Source organism: Asparagus officinalis, chromosome 5 (assembly GCF_001876935.1).
Source record: "Asparagus officinalis chromosome 5, Aspof.V1, whole genome shotgun sequence".
Classification (NCBI taxonomy): domain Eukaryota; kingdom Viridiplantae; phylum Streptophyta; class Magnoliopsida; order Asparagales; family Asparagaceae; genus Asparagus; species Asparagus officinalis.
The window spans coordinates 58338926-58357866 of NC_033798.1; the positions used below are offsets into that span (position 1 = coordinate 58338926).

Here is an 18941-nt window from a genome sequence, read left to right on the forward strand (position 1 = left end):
TATTTGGCTTAGACTGCATTTACAAATTAAGTAATCGCGAATATCAGCAATAAGACCACCCCTTGTTAACTCAAGTAGTTTGGATATGCATGCACAAGAATCTCTAAGTGTTAGAGATTGACGAGCTTGAGTGGCTGGACGAACCTCATGTGCGATACGAGGTTTGTCAGTTGGGCGAGCCTCACCAGGCATGTAAGTCTTGACATTTGGGTGAACCTGGTTCGGAGGGTGAACTTTGTCATTCATACAAATTTGTTGTCTTAGTCAAACCTTGACTTGGAAACTTGAAGGTGGCCCAGTAATAGGACGAGCTCTGTGCTAGTAGCGAGGTTCGTCATTTTGACACACCTTAGTTTGGCCAACCTCGACAGCGGGGTGAATTGGATAGGGAGACAAACTTGTCATCTTGGATGAGCCTTGTGTTGAAGACAAGGTTCGTCAGCTGGGTGCACTTTAGTTTTACTAGCCTCGACAGCGGGGTGAATCTGGCTCGGGAGATGAAGTTGTCATCTTGGATGAACCTTGTATTGAAGATGATGTTCGACATTTGGGCACACTTGGATGCACGAACGGTGATGACGAGGTTTGCACTATGCGTGAGGTTCATCATTTTGATGCACCTCAGTTGGGTGAGTCTCGACTAACTTGCGAGCTTTAGCCATGTCATCTTATGGCCGATAATGGAAGTCATCCAGAGAGACTAAGGCAGGGGCTTCACGGCGAGCCTGATTCTAACATCGACAACGTCTTGCCCTTTTTGACAGCAAATTGGCCATGGGTCTACAGCAATTGAGGTTTCTTTGGGTTGCTTAACAACCCACTGCTTATCCTAACAGCTGGTTCTCAGAGCCTCAACAGTCAGAGGCGAGGATTTCTCCTCAAGGCAAACTCGGGTTGAGTTGTCAGAAGCTAATTGTCTAGAGCCTCGCGAGAGACTTTGCAGCACTTGTGTGCTTTTGTAGGACTCGGAGTACAAGAGGAGAGGAGCTCCTCATACTTAGATTGATCGAACTCGATAATGAGGGTTTCAACGTTAGTTCCTATAGCAATCTTGTCCGACTGTGCCATGACCATTTCTTCCGAGAAAATGATATCTCCCACTGTGGTTGTCATCTTCTGTAGAGTCCTGAAAAATAGGAAATGACTAATTCTCTAATTGTTTTTGTTGTAAGAAGAGATTTTATCGCCTGGTAAGAATCTTTTTACAGTCGTTCTCTTTCAAGTACAGAAGATGAGAAGATTGATTCAACTTCTCCTTTGTTTAACATGCGTTCAATGTGGTAATGAGATACCTCACTCGATGCTCATATCGAGCTTACTTCTCATTGACGATCAGAGCAAGATTGCTTCAAATCCGAGGAGAAAATAGCCTCTTTCGAGTGCTTGAGCCGACGCTTGTGGCTGATGTTGGTTCTTAATGTACGTGTGTTTAAGTGCTCTTTAAGCGCTATCTAAGTGTGTCTCTCCACGTGCTTATATCATTCATAGATGCTCACGGCTATTTATAGTCCATTAGTGTATAACTGATGCTGAGATCATGGGATCAGGAGCATAACTGACTCCCTAATTTTAGCCCATGTAGGCTGACTAGGTCTTCATGGCTGTTAGCCTTCTAGCATCGAGCTTCGATTGATGAGTTGAGCATTGCTGTGTGGCGAGGTTCGTCTAATGAGATGAGCCCCGTTGCATAATGAGCTTCGTCTAATGAGACGGGCCTCACTGTATAACGAGGTTCGTCTAATGAGATGGGCCTCGCTACATGACGAGGTTCATCTAATGAGACAAGCCTCACTACGTAGCGAGGTTCGTCTGATAAGATGAGTCTTGCTGCTTGGCGAGCCTCGTCCTTGAATGAATTTCATCTTCTAAAGGAGCTTCGTCTTCAATGATGAGTTTCGTTTTCTAAAGGATCTTTGTCTCCTAAAGGATAAGGCATTGTGAGCCTTGTCTTTAGGCTGAGACAACCCTCATTGACCGAGACGAGGTTCGTCATTGTGATGATCCTCATCATGCTTGTAGTGAGCTTCGACGCTCCTTTGTCTCTTGGCATTTTTAGTGCCTACACATAACTGTATGTATGTATGTACGTATGTATGTATGTACGTATGTACGTATGTATGTATGTATGTATGTATGTATGTATGTATGTATGTATGTATGTATGTATATATATATATATATATATATATATATATATAATTGGAAATATGATTCTAAGGAACCACCTTAGATTAAATCTAAGAATGCACTTTTAAAAATTATATTACACGCAATCAATTTACTTGATCCACTCCGTTCATTTTGATCTAAATGATTTAGATGGCACATAAACCAAAAATTAGGTATATTAGGTTGTAGTTACTAATGCATTAAGTGATAGTAAAATTAACGGTTTTACAACAACACAATTAAAGAGACAATGAAAAATATGTGTTAGAAATATTCAAACATCATGATTTTTATTTTATAGATGTTTTAACGTATTTAGATCATGATGAATGGAGCGGATCGTCCATTGAAATAGTCTTATCCATACATTAAGACGTGCATCCTTAGATTCAATCTAAGATGACTCCTTAGAATCATATTTTCCTATATATATTCTTAGGAAATAAAATGATCAAGAGACTTGGGAAGTGATTGAAACAAAGGGTTAGCGTATTCTTTTCAGAATTTTGAAATAAAGTCCCTAAGTTAAACTTAGTTTTACATAACTACAATGAAAAGATTTTCTAAGAAATTTACTTTTGAGTTATGCATAAAAATATTTTTTGAGTAAACAAATTAGATTTAATTAGATTGTTTAAAGATATCAACTGAATTAATTCTATATTGACTTCTTCAAATTGGCAAATTGACTGAATATTATGAGTTTATTCATTGCAAACCTTTACGAGAATACAACTCGTCCTCTAGGATAACCTAGGGGTTTAAAGGCTTGTTGTATGTGCTAAATATAACTGCGATTCCTGCAAGACTCGTCCTCTAGGATAACCTAGGGGTTTAAAGGCTTGTTGTATGTGCTAAATATAACTGTGATTCCTGCAAGACTAAGTTAGGATTTATTTTTTTATTTTTAATTTTTATTTGTATTATTTATTTATTTTGCTAGAGAACTAACAAAAGCTTAGGTATGGGGATATTCGATTATTATATTTAATTACATTGTATACCCTCGTTATCTATTTTATTTGAATAAATATATCTGCTGATAATTTTTTATCTTAATTTGCATGTAATGAATAATTTGGCAAATAAGAGCTTAAATGAAGATTACATCAAGCCCAAAAGAACTCTGACTGAAGCCTAAAAGAAGCCCCAAAAAAAGAGCCCAAGAATTTCAGCAAAAATTAAAATCAAAGAAGTATCAGTACCTGTATTGATACAAGTATTGACACTTATGTCGATAGTGGTATCGATACTAGTATTAATATCTATATCAATACTTGTATCGATACCTAGTTGATAGTTACAAATTAAATGTTAAAATTGTGTAACTTTTGAGGATACCTAGTTGATAGAATTACAAATTAAATGTTAAAATTGTGTAACTTTTGAGGCTAAGTTTGATCTAAGGGCTAATATTGATTTGTGTAATCTATAAATAGGATTAGAGAGTGAGAGTTCGAGAGATTAAGGGACCAACTCCTCCCAAATATCCTCCCACCCATATAATTAACTTTCTGACTTAAATAGGGTGTAACCTCTTTACATCTTGCGCGCTTGCTTTGAGTATTGAGGAAACTCAATCATTCCTTTCAAAATTAATTAATGGAAACTTGAGATTAGTTAAGAGTGTTAAATATTTAAGCATTATCTTTAAAACGCTCTTTAGAAAAATCCGTAAAAAATAGATGCTTATAATAACTGAGGAGGTTTATTGGGTGAAAGAAAAGTGAGGCCATGGCCCATGCATGTGGTAGTTGGCAAATAATCCTCATTGTGTATAGTTGAAGGAATTTGGATCTTACGACCAATTCTCCCATCAGTATAGTAGCTTGTGTTCTACAAGCAAACATTAATAACCGTATAATAAAAAACTAAAAACATCTTTTCGGAAACACCAAATCCTATCTGTACTCTTCATAGCTCAAGCCGGCAGGAAAATAAAGCAACCACCTCCTTCCCCAGTTATTTAATCCCTTCACACCCAAAACAATCTCATCCTCAATTAGATTACCTTAAACAAATTTACATGACAATAAAATAAAGGAAAATTCTCTTTTAACCCAAAGTTTTACCCCAACTTATTTAAAAACCCATTCACTTTTTAAAACATCAATAGACCCACTATATCACATCCCACTTATTTTTAAACCCAAATGTACAATACACCCATTATTTGTACTGTATTTATCCAAAAAATTTGAAAAATCCTAAACTACCCTTCATCCCCAACTGATCTCTCCCTCTCCCCTCCTCCTCCATCTGAGCTCAGAAGAGATCTCTCCCTCTCCCCTCCTCCTCCTCTTCCCTCTCTTCACTTCCCCTCAACCACTACCACCAACCTCCTCCTCTTCCCTCCCTTCACTTCCCCTCCTCCCCCAAGCCCATCAACCTCTGACATCAAATGGTTCATTTAAGGTAAGTTGTAGTTTGTGAGGTCAGTTATAGTTGTTGATTATCACCTTTTAGTTATGGTATTCAATATTTTTTATTTTTTGTTTAGGGTCTGCTGTGGTGCTCTGAGGTTTGTCATACAGAATAGCAACAAAGTCTATAAGGTAACTTGTCTTACTTTGTGAGTTATTAAAATCATTTGTATTTTCTTTATATCATATTCATATCTATTTCCCAAATATCCGATTAGTATTCGTATCATAACCGTATCCGACTCTCTAATATCCGAACCGTATCTGTTTCCGTTTAATGTGGATATGATAATGCTTTTTTCTTACCGATGAATATCTGAACCGTATCCGTATTCGTTTTCAGAAAGTTACTATGGTTATTATGATAAGTGTCATATCCGAACCGAATGCACCCCTAGCCGGAAGGCATCAAGGTACGATGCAGGAATTAGGATACTGGGCTTCTTTTGTATCATTCTCTCAAGCTCATTGTTTGAGAATAATTCAGAAACAAAACTTATGGAAAGTTATCCAGACTAAGAACATAAGCAAATTTAGCAGAAGTTCATAAAGTATTAGGTTTGAGAATGAAAAATATTCATAAATCACATAAGAAAGGAAATAATCGAAAATATTCACAGCATAAACTCTAGCAACGTTAAGCACTCTAGCAGACAACATGTGAATATACACAGTGCCCCATAATGAACAACTGTTGAAGAGTAGCTTGCAGAACTATATAGCATAAGGTTTCAGCAGAGAACTCAAATTTTCTGATAACTTTGAGTCTCAGACTAAAAGATGTCACGGAGATGTTCATTAACTTGGGAAGTTTATAGCCATGATCCCACAGATGCGGACATAGGCATAGCACAGAAAGCATCCCTCGCTATATATATCGATTATCACAAAAAAGAAAAGTAGCAAACTAGAAGAAAATAAACCTATTCGGCTTCCCTTTGCTCTTCATCTTCTTCTCGTTAATCCTTTCCTGCTCTGAATCATCACTATCATCATCATTATCTTCAGAGACATCATCATCATCAATCTCGTCATCATCATCTTTCGATGAGGGATCAAGCCTAGCCGCGTCCTTAGCCCACTGCAGCAGCTTCTCCACTTCCTTCTTCGACACTCCATCCCCGTCTCTACCCCCGTCATCATCACCATCATCACTTTCTTCATAAAATTTCCCGCCATCTGACACTCCTGCAAGCCCTAGATCAGGCGCCGCCGCCGCCGCCGCCCCTACAGAGCCCTTAAGGGCAGCGAATCTCGCGTCGAGATCATCCCCGAGAATCCCGCTCAATTCCCCCTCTGATGGTGACGGTTTTTTCAGAGGAGTGAAGCTAGGGTCAGAGCTTGAAGGGGATTTGAGCGCGTCGAAGCGGCGAGCGAGGTCGGAATCTAAGGAGGAGGAGGAGGAGGTGAAAGGGATTTGGGATTTGGAGTGAGAATTGAGGCGGAGATCGAGTAGAAGATGGTCTTCTGCAGCTCGGAGGAGGTCATCGACCTCCGATGATGAGCCATCGAGAGCTTCGGTTTTCTTTTTACTGTTGTTCATTTCGAAGGCCGAAGGGAGTACCTAAACGTTCTATTGATCTGTGGAATCACTCCATTAGCCCAAACCTAAATCTATTCCTTTATACAAAAGGGAGAACCAGAGAGTCACTGTTCATACTACAGTAAATGCTACAGTAAATTTACTGTAGCAGATAATTAATTAAAAGATATTACTGTAGCGCACTGGTATACTGTAGCGTCTAAAAGGTACTGTAGCAGAGCGGGATACTGTAGCATTCCCAGAAAATTAAACAGCAGATGTTATGCATTCTGATTTTGATAAAATTGTTTGGAGAAGTAGTATAGCTTGAAAAGGTGCGTCTGGCTAGCAGTGATGGATCCGGGATTTTTAAAAAGTGATGTCACTATATAATATAATAATATAAAAGTTTGAAACTGTTCCTGACAAGTTCTCATATTTTAAAAAAGGGAAAATCCTCTTTTAACCCAAAGTTTTACTCCAACTTATTTAAAAACCCATTCACTTTTCAAAACATCAATAGACCCACTATATCACATCCCACTTATTTTTAAACCCAAATGTACAATACACCCATTATTTGTACTGTATTTATCCAAAAAATTTGAAAAATCCTAAACTACCCTTCATCCCCAACTGATCTCTCCCTCTCCCCTCCTCCTCCATCTGAGCTCAGAAGAGATCTCTCCCTCTCCCCTCCTCCTCCTCTTCCCTCCCTTCACTTCCCCTCCTCCCTCAAGCCCATCAACCTCTGCATCCACTGCCCCTATCTCCCCTCGCCGCCACGTCACCCACCACCGTCGACCTTGAAATAGATGAATAGCCCACCAATGATTTCGACATTGACTCCCTGTAGTTCGCCCATCAACCTGAAGCACTTGTCATTCTCGCCAGTGGACGGAGCTTGAGGAGCACTCGTAGTAATGGCGGAGGTCGAAGACCGCTTGGCTTTGTAAGGAGCTGCTTTCGCATAAGCCGACGACGATGGTGAGGATCCTTGGCGCTCAAAGGAAGTGGGTTCGGCAGAAGGAGGTGGGTTATGTTGTTCTCCATTGCAAGTCAGTATAGTTCTTGCTTGCATTTATGAATAGAATTTTCCTTAGAGTTGATGATTGATGTGAAAATCCTCCCTCTTTTTGCAAGCGTACAAAGTTACTAGGTGATTATTCTTACTTGTTGGTGTTGGGAATGGTGACGAGTTGTAACATAAAAATTCTAATTTTCTTATTGCTTGGTGGTCCTTCAGATTCTTATTGTTCTTGTGGGTTTTGATAATTCGAAGCATTACGACATCAAAATCGATATTACTTTCATGTATTTTGATTTGGAAATGCACGATAAGTTAGAATTGATATTGCATAAAAGCGTATAGATGATTCCTTTGAAAGTGGTATGAAGCCTCTTATGCTAGCATTTCTCGATATTACTTTCATGTATTTTGCTTTGGAAATGCACGATAAGTTAGAATTGACAGTTAATAAAAAAAAAATTATCATGCAATCGTTGATTGTGACATTTATTTGTGCAGGAGCGTAGATTGTAACATTTTTATGGTGGGATACATATATTCCATCATCAATGGCACACCTAACGTAACGCACAGCTACCCCTCAATCAGAAACCATTCGTCAATGCACACTAACTTTCCAATCAAATACATGAGAGAATCCCCCACTATTGGCATTCGATCAGATCTTCGCATTGCTGTCACATTGCAACCCAAACGGCAAATCAACTACAGCCTGCAATATGATGTACCAAGTAGTATCCAATGTATCGTGTTGTATGAAATTTTCTATATTATGTATATATAGATGATTTGTGTGCATATTGTATCAAATGCACTATCCAATGTATCATGTTGTATCAAATTTATCAGTGTAACTAGTAGAAATGTATCTAGTAGAAATGTATACAACGTTTCGATAGTGGTGATTTTGGATTATTTCCATTCAATCTTCATGGATTATTTTCATTCAATGTTATGTGCTTGAGTTTAGTGGTTGATAGATATGAATATCTGTAATGAACTGATGCACTGATTGAACTGAAGAAATTTTGATGGTAGGTTGTGTTAACTACAGCCTATTGGGCAATATTATGTGTCGTAAGACCAATTATCCACCTCGACGAGGGGTACTCGCTCAATTTTTAGATTTTGATAAAGTATAGCACTTTATGGGAAAGTATAGCAGCTTATTGATAAAGTATAGCACCTTATTATAAAGTATAGCACCTTATGGCAATAGTATAGCACATTATCGATAAAATATAGCACTTTATGGTCGCTGGAAATTCAGCAACTTATTGTGATAAGTCAAATCAGTTTTTTTAGGGCAATGCAAACACTCGACGACCTACGTGACGTGTTTATTGACCAATCATCCACCATGACGGGGGTCCTCGCGCAATTTTGAAGCTTCTGGGCAAAGTATAGCACCTTATGGGAAAGTATAGCACCTTTTGGCCAAAGTATAGCACTATATTGTAAAGTATAGCACTTTATTGGCAAAGTATAGCACCTTATTGGTAAAGTATAGCACCTTATGCTTTCTGGAAATTCTGCACCTTAAGTGTCTAAAATCAAATCAGTTTTTTTCGCCATGACGAAACCTCTCGACGACCTATGTGACGTGTTTATTGACCAATCATCCACCGCGACGGGGGGTCCTTGCATAATTTTGAAGCTTCTGGGCAAAGTATAGCACCTTATGAGAAAGTATAGCACCTTTTGGCTAAAGTATAGCACTATATTACAAAGTATAGCACTTTATTGGGAAAGTATAGCACCTTATTGGAAAAGTATAGCACCTTATGCTTTCTGCAAATTCTGCACCTTAAGTGTCGTAAATCAAATCAGTTTTTTTCGCCGCGATGAAACCACTCGACGACCTAGGTGATGTGTTTATTGACCAATCATCCACCACGACGGGGGGTCCTCGCGCAATTTTGAAGCTTCTGGGTAAAGTATAGCACATTATGGGAAAGTATAGCACCTTTTGGCCAAAGTATAGCACTATATGGCAGAGTATAGCACTTTATTAGCAAAGTATAGCACCTTATTGGCAAAGTATAGCACCTTATGCTTTCTGAAAATTCTGCACCTTAAGTGGGTAAAGTATAGCACATACCATAATAAACCTCCTCAATTAGATTACCTTAAACAAATCTACATGACAATAAAATAAATAAAGAAAAAACTGCATAAACAACCTATAGGGCCCCAAAAAGCCACTGTTGGGTACCTCTTGGACTGTCTCCACCTTCCTCGCACTTTTGGCCTTCACTTTTGGCACTACGACAACATTCGAAACTTCAGCTTCAAAATTACTTTTATAAATTAACTTTAAGATATTCCCACAAAATCTTACTTTCTTAGAAATTCATAAAAATTTATTTTCATGTAACTTCAAAAATTTTTAATTATTCCAAACAACTCTCAAAATGACTAGATGCCCTTATTTTTATATATTCATACCGCTCCTCTAAACTCATTAGAGTATTACTATCATCTTGAAGATTATCTAAATATTTTTTTAATAAAATACAATTATTTTCTATTATTGTTTTTATATTTTAGGGACATTTCTCATGATAACGTCATTCGGAGAACCTATTTCAAATGATCTATGCTTTGCAGGACCAATACATTGAAAACCCCTTAAAATCTAGTATGCAGATAAAAGATTAGGTTCACATAGTAACGGGGAAAAGTTTGATAAACATAGGGGTGGGTGTGGGCAGTGGTGGATCCAGAAAAATTTCCTTAGAGGGGTAAATGATAAGTATTTATTTACCGAGGTGACAATGGACATCTTATTATTTCAAAGAGATTAATGAAATTAGGCTACAAATCTATAAATGTTAAATGCCCACTGTTTGAAAATTCAAGGTGGGGTGCAAAATCTTTAAAACTATCGGGGGCATACTGTAATTGTTAATGTCTTTGGAATGCAAATTTTAGATTGCTAGGGGTGAAACTGCACCCCTACCAATCATGTGGATCTGCCCCTTGGAGTAGGCATGGGCTGGGTCGGCCTAGACCCGCGACCCGGACTGCTCGGGTTTCTACCACACCGGGTTGGACCTGGACCATGTTAGTTAGTTTGGTTTGAACCGAGGATCATGGTCCGAGATGTGGTCATGGACCCAGCCTGCCCACGGTATGCATAGGTCTAAATCGGGTTGGACCTGCGCACACTGGTTTGGGTCGCGAGGCGACCCATGGGTTTGGCATTTCTTTTTCTCTTTTTAATTACTATTATTTAGTTATATCTCTTGTATTAATAATTGTTTGATTATATTTAATTTACTTTTTAATTATTTTAAACTCTAAATATTGAGATGATTGATGTTTCTGAGTGTACCAACTATTAAGCCATTAAGGTCTCATGTTTCAGACATAGACTTGAGCTATGAGATCTTTCATGATTTATTCCTTCTCTCTCTATAATTTGTTACTTTATTTTTTTTATACGTAATATGAGTGCAATGAATAATTGTTGGATGTAATGTAATATTATGAATGGGGCATAATGTAAAATGTGGAGCTATGGTAGCTCTTTGTCCGTGAGCCGCAAGACCAGACTGAGCTGGGTCCGAGTCTAGGTCCTGGACCAAGGTACTTGGGTCGGCTTATAGTCTGGATGGAGCCCTGTTTAGGTTGGGGCCGATAATAAATAGGTTAGGTAGGGTTACGACCTGCAGCAGGCTGGGCAAGCTAGACCAAATTGATCAGAACCCACGGGCCAACCCGACCCATGGCACACCTCTAGATACATGTCTTTAATATTTTAGCCAAATTTCATTTGAATTCTTAAACTTTAAAGTCAAACAAGGTCCTTAATGTTACTTCTATTATCAACATTAAAAATATTACAAGCAATCCTCCGATAACTTTGAAAATTAGAAAAAACCTCCTGGAAGTTTTTCAAAAGTTCAATATTAAATCTCATTTCCATTTTTAGTTAATTTATTTAGGATAGGATTGGAATTACAAGTAGCCACCAAAAAGATTTACAAATAACCCTTGGATAATACAAACAACCATTTGAAAGTTTTCATAATCACAATTCCTGAAAGTTTTGAACATTACAACAAGGCCCTAAAAATTTTAAAAATTTACAAACAACTCTCTAAAAAATTTGCAAACAACAATCAAAAATAAATAAAATTACAGATAACACTAGTAAGGACCCAACCCCGAAGTGGAGAAATATCCACCATTGATCTAACTTAGATAGTTTTGAGCCGCTAGATATTTACCACTTCCTGAGATCGTGACACGTGTAGCGCGGTATTTTCATCTATGTGTTTTGGTTGGATTATTATTTGGGTTTTCATGAATTTCTCAAGAGTGGATTTTAACAATAAGTTTTTTCCTAAAATGATTTTGGGATTCCATGAGATTCTCAAATTGGGCTGTTAAAGATGGTTTAGCATACCTGATTGGGTCCTATTCATATGTTGGCTCAATGGGTTTGGACCCAATAACATCTAGACCCAATTATACCCCAATATCTAATAGTGTAAATCACCTATAAAAGCTAAATTTTCACTCATTTTTATTTCTACGGCTGAAATTAGAGGAGTTGAGGCCAAGGAAAGAGAGCAAGAATCTTAAAACAAGTATTTTTGACCTAGTTGTTTGTTATTAAAAAAAATTATGATATGGATTTTAAAAAAATTGAGTTGTTTGAGACTCAATTTTGGGGGTTGATTTGTATGGGGAGGATAACCCTTAAGAGGTAAAATTTGTTCGCAATCTCTACAAAGGGGGGAGGACCCAACGTTGAAGAAAATGGTAAATTTGCATTCTCGTGATTTTTTATTGGCTTTTTGTGGGTTCTAGTAAGAGAATAGCTCTGAGAATTGTGGTGGATTGTTACTTGCAAACTTGTAGGCGAAACTAGGGAGAGCTTTCATAACTACTAATGAAAGAGCTCTTCGAGCTTGAGTAATGATATAGATTTGGCTATTGGCAGTAGTTTAATACGAAGCATGTTCTAAAATCTTCCCATTGATTTAGTAAACATGTGTAGAAATTTAATTTTGATTTGGTTAAGTTTCGGTTAAGTTATGAATCGGAAAAGAGTAAAAACCGCAAATCCTAGGACCGACTTTGATGTTTTTACTACAAAGGCATCGACTCTGTGAAGAAACCATCTTCAGTTCTCGTATTTAGTGATCTAACACCGACATTACCACACTACCAGCATTGACGCTCAATCGAGTTTTTATGTTGACCAACTTTGACCAGGATTCCATTTTCAGTGGAGGAGTTTGAGATGTTATAGGCTAGAATCAATGCTAGGTATATCTACTAGCATCGACGGTAAGCCCGATAAAAATAAATTATGATGAGTTTTCATTTTGGATCCGTTTGAAGTTTCTTTTATGTTACTTCGCTCTTATTGTTGTACATTATGATATTAAGATATAACAATGCTTGTTCTTGCCATCTTGATAGTGAATCGATGTTAAACTAGAGTTTATTTACCATGTTTCAGTTATTCGCACGTTAAGAGATATACCAATGCTCTAGCTAGTTATATAGATGTATCTTTGTCGTGCTATGTTATGACCTAGAAATTTATGGACATCATGCGTGTTGATGCTTGGAAATTACGCTAGACTTTTATTGTGTTAGTATTTTTATCATGAGACTTGACACTAAGGGTATGCATGATTAGGCACCATGATGTGGAATTATCTATGATGATAATGATTGCTATGTGTTTGTATTTTGGGCATGACCCTCATGACAACTAAACCAAGAACAAGTATGATAAAGCAGGAATAAGTTCTTGGTGTGGGACACATTGCATCTAGTGAGTGGGACTCTTGATCCTCCATGACTCAAAATTTGATTAAGTATAAAAGCATGATGGTGTAAAAATCAAGATCAAGTATCTGCATGTATCAAATTATGAATGACTTGTATTTGATGGTTGACGAGCATGATTTAGGGTTTTAGAAACCCAATCAGAGAGGACACCTAATGAGTGGATGTTCTTTATGGATTGAGTTGTTCGGGCCTAATGCATAACATATCATGCTGAATCAAGTAATAAAAAGTTCATGTAAGTTATTATCAAGGAAATTGAATATTTCTTAGAGAATATGTGCCCAGGGTTGTGTTTTGAGTTCCAGTGCATAAAGGAAAGTTTGTTTGCACACAAATCAACACCAAGTATAAAACTAAGATCAAGTTCTCTATGAGCATTCCAAACACACATGACACATTACCTAATGAGAACTTTCCTAGATAAGAGTTGATAAAAGCGATGTGATAGTTAACACACACTACTTGATGCACCATACTTGAAGATCTAGACGCACTCTCGCTTGTGATATATGCTATTTTATCTTGCTATTGTTTATCTATCATGTGTCATTTTAGTTATGTTTCTATGATGCATGTTTACTTAATCATGATGTACTACAAGCAGTTATCGTTATATGTTATTTCTGTTGGAAATTTATCAAATAATTAAAAATTATAGCATGCAGATAAATCCAAAAAATTAAAAACAATTAAAACTGGCCTGAACGGGAGCAGTCGTGTATTCACTGCCCTAGAAGATTGAGAACCCGCCTATCGCCCTGGCGCAGATGGTTCCCTCCCCCTAGCGGTAAAAACCCCCGGAAACGGCCGACCTCTACACTCGGGCGAGAGTGCAGAGCTTCAGCTCAGATGAAGGAAGTTGCCCATAAAATAAAACTAAGATGTAGATGAAAATAATATGTAGGGGAGAGAAGAAAAACAAGTGAAACTTGTTATATATTTTTTCTTATTATTTTGAGCTCAACATATGGATATATATATAGGGTTGGAAAAGACGTTACAAAACCCGTAATTAATTCTGTAACGTTCGTCATAAATTTTGTAACGTTCCACATAATTATATATCCGTTACACATATTTTCCCCCCAAAAGGCAATATTGACTGAAAATTCAAAATAATAAATCAATAAATAAATCATAAAATAAATATAGGTTGGGCAACCTTACGTATCGTGAATTCGGGAAAGGTAGCTTTCGGCTTTGAACCTTTCCTTAGTGAGTTCATCGCCACCTGAGGGACATAATGGACTAGGCCTTGAATTAGGCCCCTTTAATCAGGTATTGATGAAAACACACACAATACGCTTCATCTATTGAGCAAAGCGGGTTGAGCGTTAAAGGCCATGCTCACAATAAACCGACTCATGAGAGTTTCTAGGGGTTAGCCCAGCCCCCCCTAACCGCGGCCATCACGGTTCCTCTCACGTAGGTAAGTCCTCAAAGGGTACTACAGCTGTTTATTTAATACCCCCCACAATACAGGCGTTAGACTTATTAAGAGTAAAACTCAGCCTAGCCAACTGTATCATAAGAGCATCGTCATCATAGAGAAGGGGTAGTAGCAAATGCTACATAATGATATATAAATATATCTAGGTCGATGCTCCACACGAGAGTCACTTGTCCAGCTTGTTTCTACCACATTGAACCGACATTGGGACTACGTCTCCAAATAAGGGTTGGGTTGCCGCTGTCAGTGACCTCATCTATGGGCTTAACCCCATCTCCCTCGATGAATCCAGAACCACACTCCTGGATAATCCCTTAGTCAAAGGGTCATCAAGATTCTTTTCACAGACTTTACAAAGTCTAGAATCATAACTTTGCCTAGCAGGCGTTGTATTTATTTATCAAGTTCTTATTTTGTAATTAGTCCATCATATTGTTTGAAATTAACATTAGGTCATGATCTATGATCATAAAAGATCATAGTCTATCATATTGTTTGAAATTAACATTAGGTCATGATCTATGATCATAAAAGATCATAGTCTATGTCTGAAGATGTTGACCTTAATATCTGAACATTTCAAACTAATGTGGAACTAAAAATTCTGCAGTTATGAATATGCACATACATGAATGAAATTAATAATAGATACATGCAGAGCATAATAGGATTTTGTATCTTAAAAAATATTTTCGTAGCTTAAAATATATTTCATACTTCATAATTCAAATGCATAATTGGTTGCCTACAAAAGAGACCGTCCAAATTTAAATCGGTTGCCTACAAATGAGACCTTCCAAATTTAAATTGGTTGTCTACAAAGGAGACCTTCCAAATTTATGTTGCCATTTTTCTAGTACCACCTCTTATACAAATAATAATAATAATAATAATAATAATTGTACATACGTGCTTTAAATTTTCAAGTGCATTCTTGCATAAAACCTTGCAATTAATCATGTAACAAATGCAAGTTATCTAAAAGGACATATAAACATTTATTGCAATATCCATCATAACGCAATAAAAGAGATGAACTTTACATTTGAAGATTTGAAATATAATCCATCATATAAAATAGAATTTTTAAAAATGCACCACTTTGATTTGGTTCGCTCATATATTGATCATTTATCATTAGACAATATATGATGCAAGAAGCCTAATTAAATAAATGCATATGAATTTTTCTCATAATTCTGGCCCTCTTATTCCAAACCAAAAACTCCTAAAGTGAAAAGATTAAAGTTTTACCCGGGTAGTTAGCCAGGTAAGGATAGTAATAGAGGTTGATCAAAGATCAATTAAGTACCTCGTTCCTTGCAGAGTGCGTTACGCAACCCTTAAACCTTGCCTTAGACACCAACTAATCCAAAAAAACTTAAATCGGTTCACTCAATGAGTTTTTGTTCCTTAACAGTATATAGAAACTTTAAATTATTTCATGCAAGCATTTAATTTGCCTAGCAACTATACTGCAAACATATGTTGGATAAGGCCGAGGAGGGGTTTACCTATTGATGTTCGAACCTCATGATTTTCATGTCTTGAGAGTAAAAACTCATCTGCTGCAGACAACTGCCACAGAAGTTGCTGAACAAATTTGCATTCACTTTTACCACCTTCTGTACTAAGCTTATTAGATGCATAAATACACTAATGTATGAAATTATTAATAGAAGGCATCATATTATTGATAGCTTAAAGAAATAAAAGTATTAAACCATGAACAAATCCAGATATTTCAAAGCATCTATTTTGTTTTCTTTATTCTTGTCAAAACCATGCATATGAGACTTTCAAACATAAATAAGTATTAAAAGCTCAAATTATTTATTGGTGATCATCAACGTTCAAATACAGAGCATATTCACTAGCACAAGGGAATAAGGGTAGGTTTTAGATGATTCTAACAAATATAAACTAGGCTTTTAGAAACCAATAAAGGTTCTTTGATATTCGTAACTTACAATAATTATTGATTATAAACCAACTATAAGACAAATGTAATTAACTGTTAAATTAAATTAACAGAAATATTTAGCTACAATTTTTTAATTATTAATTTTTTTTTAAATAACCAAAACTGTTTACATGAACAGTAACTTTTTAAACAAAATGAACAGTGCCGTTTTCAAAATAAATGAACAGTAATATCATTTTTAAAATTAAACAGTACCGTCATTTTTTAAGAATGAACAGTAACAACATTTTTATAAATGAGCATTAACATTCTTAAAAATAAATAAATAGTAACGTTCTTTTAAAAATAAACAGTAACGTTCATTAAAATGAATGAACAGTAACGCCATTTTTTTAAAAGATGAACAGTAACATTCATTAAAATAAATGAACGGTAAAGTTTTTTTTTTTAAACATTAAAAACTGTTTTAAATGAACAGTAATGTTTTTTAAATAAAATTAAAAACTGTTTTTTTTAATGAACAATACAATCTTTATTTTTGGAATGAACAGTAACAGTTACATTTTTTTTCAAATTTTATAACATCAAATCAATAATACTAATAGATAAACAAATATATAATTAAAGAAATTACATTTTCTTTGTGTAAACAACAACTATAAAATTCCCTCAGTTTTTTTTTTTTTGGTAAACAGTAACAAAAACTTTTTTTTTTATTTTAACAAAAAATTAATTAATAGATAAGCAATTTAGTAGCAATTTTCTTTTTGTTTTTTTTTAAATCCGGATGAACAGTAACCATCTCGAATGAACAGTAACTTTAAAAATTATTTTTCCGGATTTAAATCGAAAGCTATAAACATCTCAATCTTCTAGATTGTTGGAAATTTATCAAATAATTAAAAATTATAGCATGCAGATAAATCCAAAAAATTAAAAACAATTAAAACTGGCCTGAACGGGAGCAGTCGTGTATTCACTGCCCTAGAAGATTGAGAACCCGCCTATCGCCCTGGCGCAGATGGTTCCCTCCCCCTAGCGGTAAAAAACCCCGGAAACGGCCGACCTCTACACTCGGGCGAGAGTGCAGAGCTTCAGCTCAGATGAAGGAAGTTGCCCATAAAATAAAACTAAGATGTAGATGAAAATAATATGTAGGGGAGAGAAGAAAAACAAGAGAAACTTGTTATATATTTTTTCTTATTATTTTGAGCTCAACATATGGATATATATATAGGGTTGGAAAAGACGTTACAAAACCCGTAATTAATTCTGTAACGTTCGTCATAAATTTTGTAACGTTCCCCATAATTATATATCCGTTACACATATTTTAATTGTATGTTTTAATTACAATATTTATTATAATTCATGAAGGCAAAATTGCCTCTTGTTAACAAAATATCTAACAATTTCTTGTGATTTATACTAGTCATGCATCCATGATACTAGTTACAGGGTATACACCACGTTCGTTATCTTACCACTTGTCAGGCAGCTAGCTTGTTGACCATTGTGTTTTGTACATTATTATTGAACCTGGATATTACTAGGAGAGCTATTTGTGATTTTTACAACTTTTAGGAACTTTTTCAGGATTTTTTATATTTTAGGGAGTATTTATAATTTTTAAAACTTTTAGGTGATTGTTTGTAATAGTTTTAGGGGAGAGAGGGGTCCAAACAGCATCCGGTCATCAAAGGAAAAAAAAGAAACTAATCAAAAAAATCGTGCCGCATCAACAATCACTTAAAAAAAAAAAACTTACATCGATGACGGAGGTAACATTAGAAATTTTGTTTGACGACTTTCAGAGTTTAAGGACCCAAATAAATTTTGACGAAAAAATTAAGGACCTGAACTAAAATTTTGCATTGGTCATTTTATTGTTAATTATTTTTTATAGTTGCACTTGCATGTCTGTATGTGTGTTCGTTAAATTTCTTTTTCAAGAGTATCAACTTGGACCTTGATCTACTGCTATTTGTAGCCTCTCAATATAGTGTTTTACTAATAGGTTGAATACGGCATAGATGGAAGTGGTGTGGCTTTTTTGCCTGATAAAGTGAACCTACAATCATTTCTAAGTACAGAAAGCTCATATTCTGTTACAAACAATAATATTGTCTCAACCAAGCATGCACCAACATAATTTGTTCCAATCGCTTCGCATCATATTTAGAGCAACAAAAGATGACAATAGGAGGGAAGTTGTCATGTTCATTCCTCACATCATCATTATACACCCATTAACCCCCAGCTGGATGCAGAGATTACGTACCTTTTATTAGTTAAATGGCCTCAGGTTTGTTAAAAACAGTTCTTGATAATAATTTATAAAAAAAAAAAAGGCTTTGAGAAAATTATATAGAGTGCCGCTTCTCGCTTCTCATCACATAAAAACCATCCTTACAGTGGGGTCAGTAAATTCACACATGGACTTTGAGGCTTTTGCCCACGAGATCCCCAACTTTGCTACATCCCCTGATCTTTGGGGTGTTATATAGCCCCCTAAACTTTCATCTTTTTCCCGTGGACCTGCGTACATATAAATGACAAATAAGTGAAATGCTTGTTGGTGGGGTGGGGTGGGGGGGTGTTGGGGG

The 18941-nt window shown here is 36.1% G+C and overlaps 1 protein-coding gene across 1 annotated transcript; it reads right to left on the reverse strand.

Moving 5' to 3' along the window:
* On the reverse strand, window positions 5254-6172 carry LOC109842825 (pheromone-processing carboxypeptidase KEX1-like). The gene has a single exon (XM_020411724.1). It carries the CDS (start codon window positions 6133-6135, stop codon window positions 5500-5502), a length of 636 nt encoding a protein of 211 aa, XP_020267313.1. The 5' UTR covers window positions 6136-6172; the 3' UTR covers window positions 5254-5499.

Coding starts and splice junctions, on each gene's coding strand:
- LOC109842825 (XM_020411724.1), bottom strand. CDS start 6,135: ATGAACAACAGTAAAAAGAAAACCGAAGCTCTCGATGGCTCATCATCG.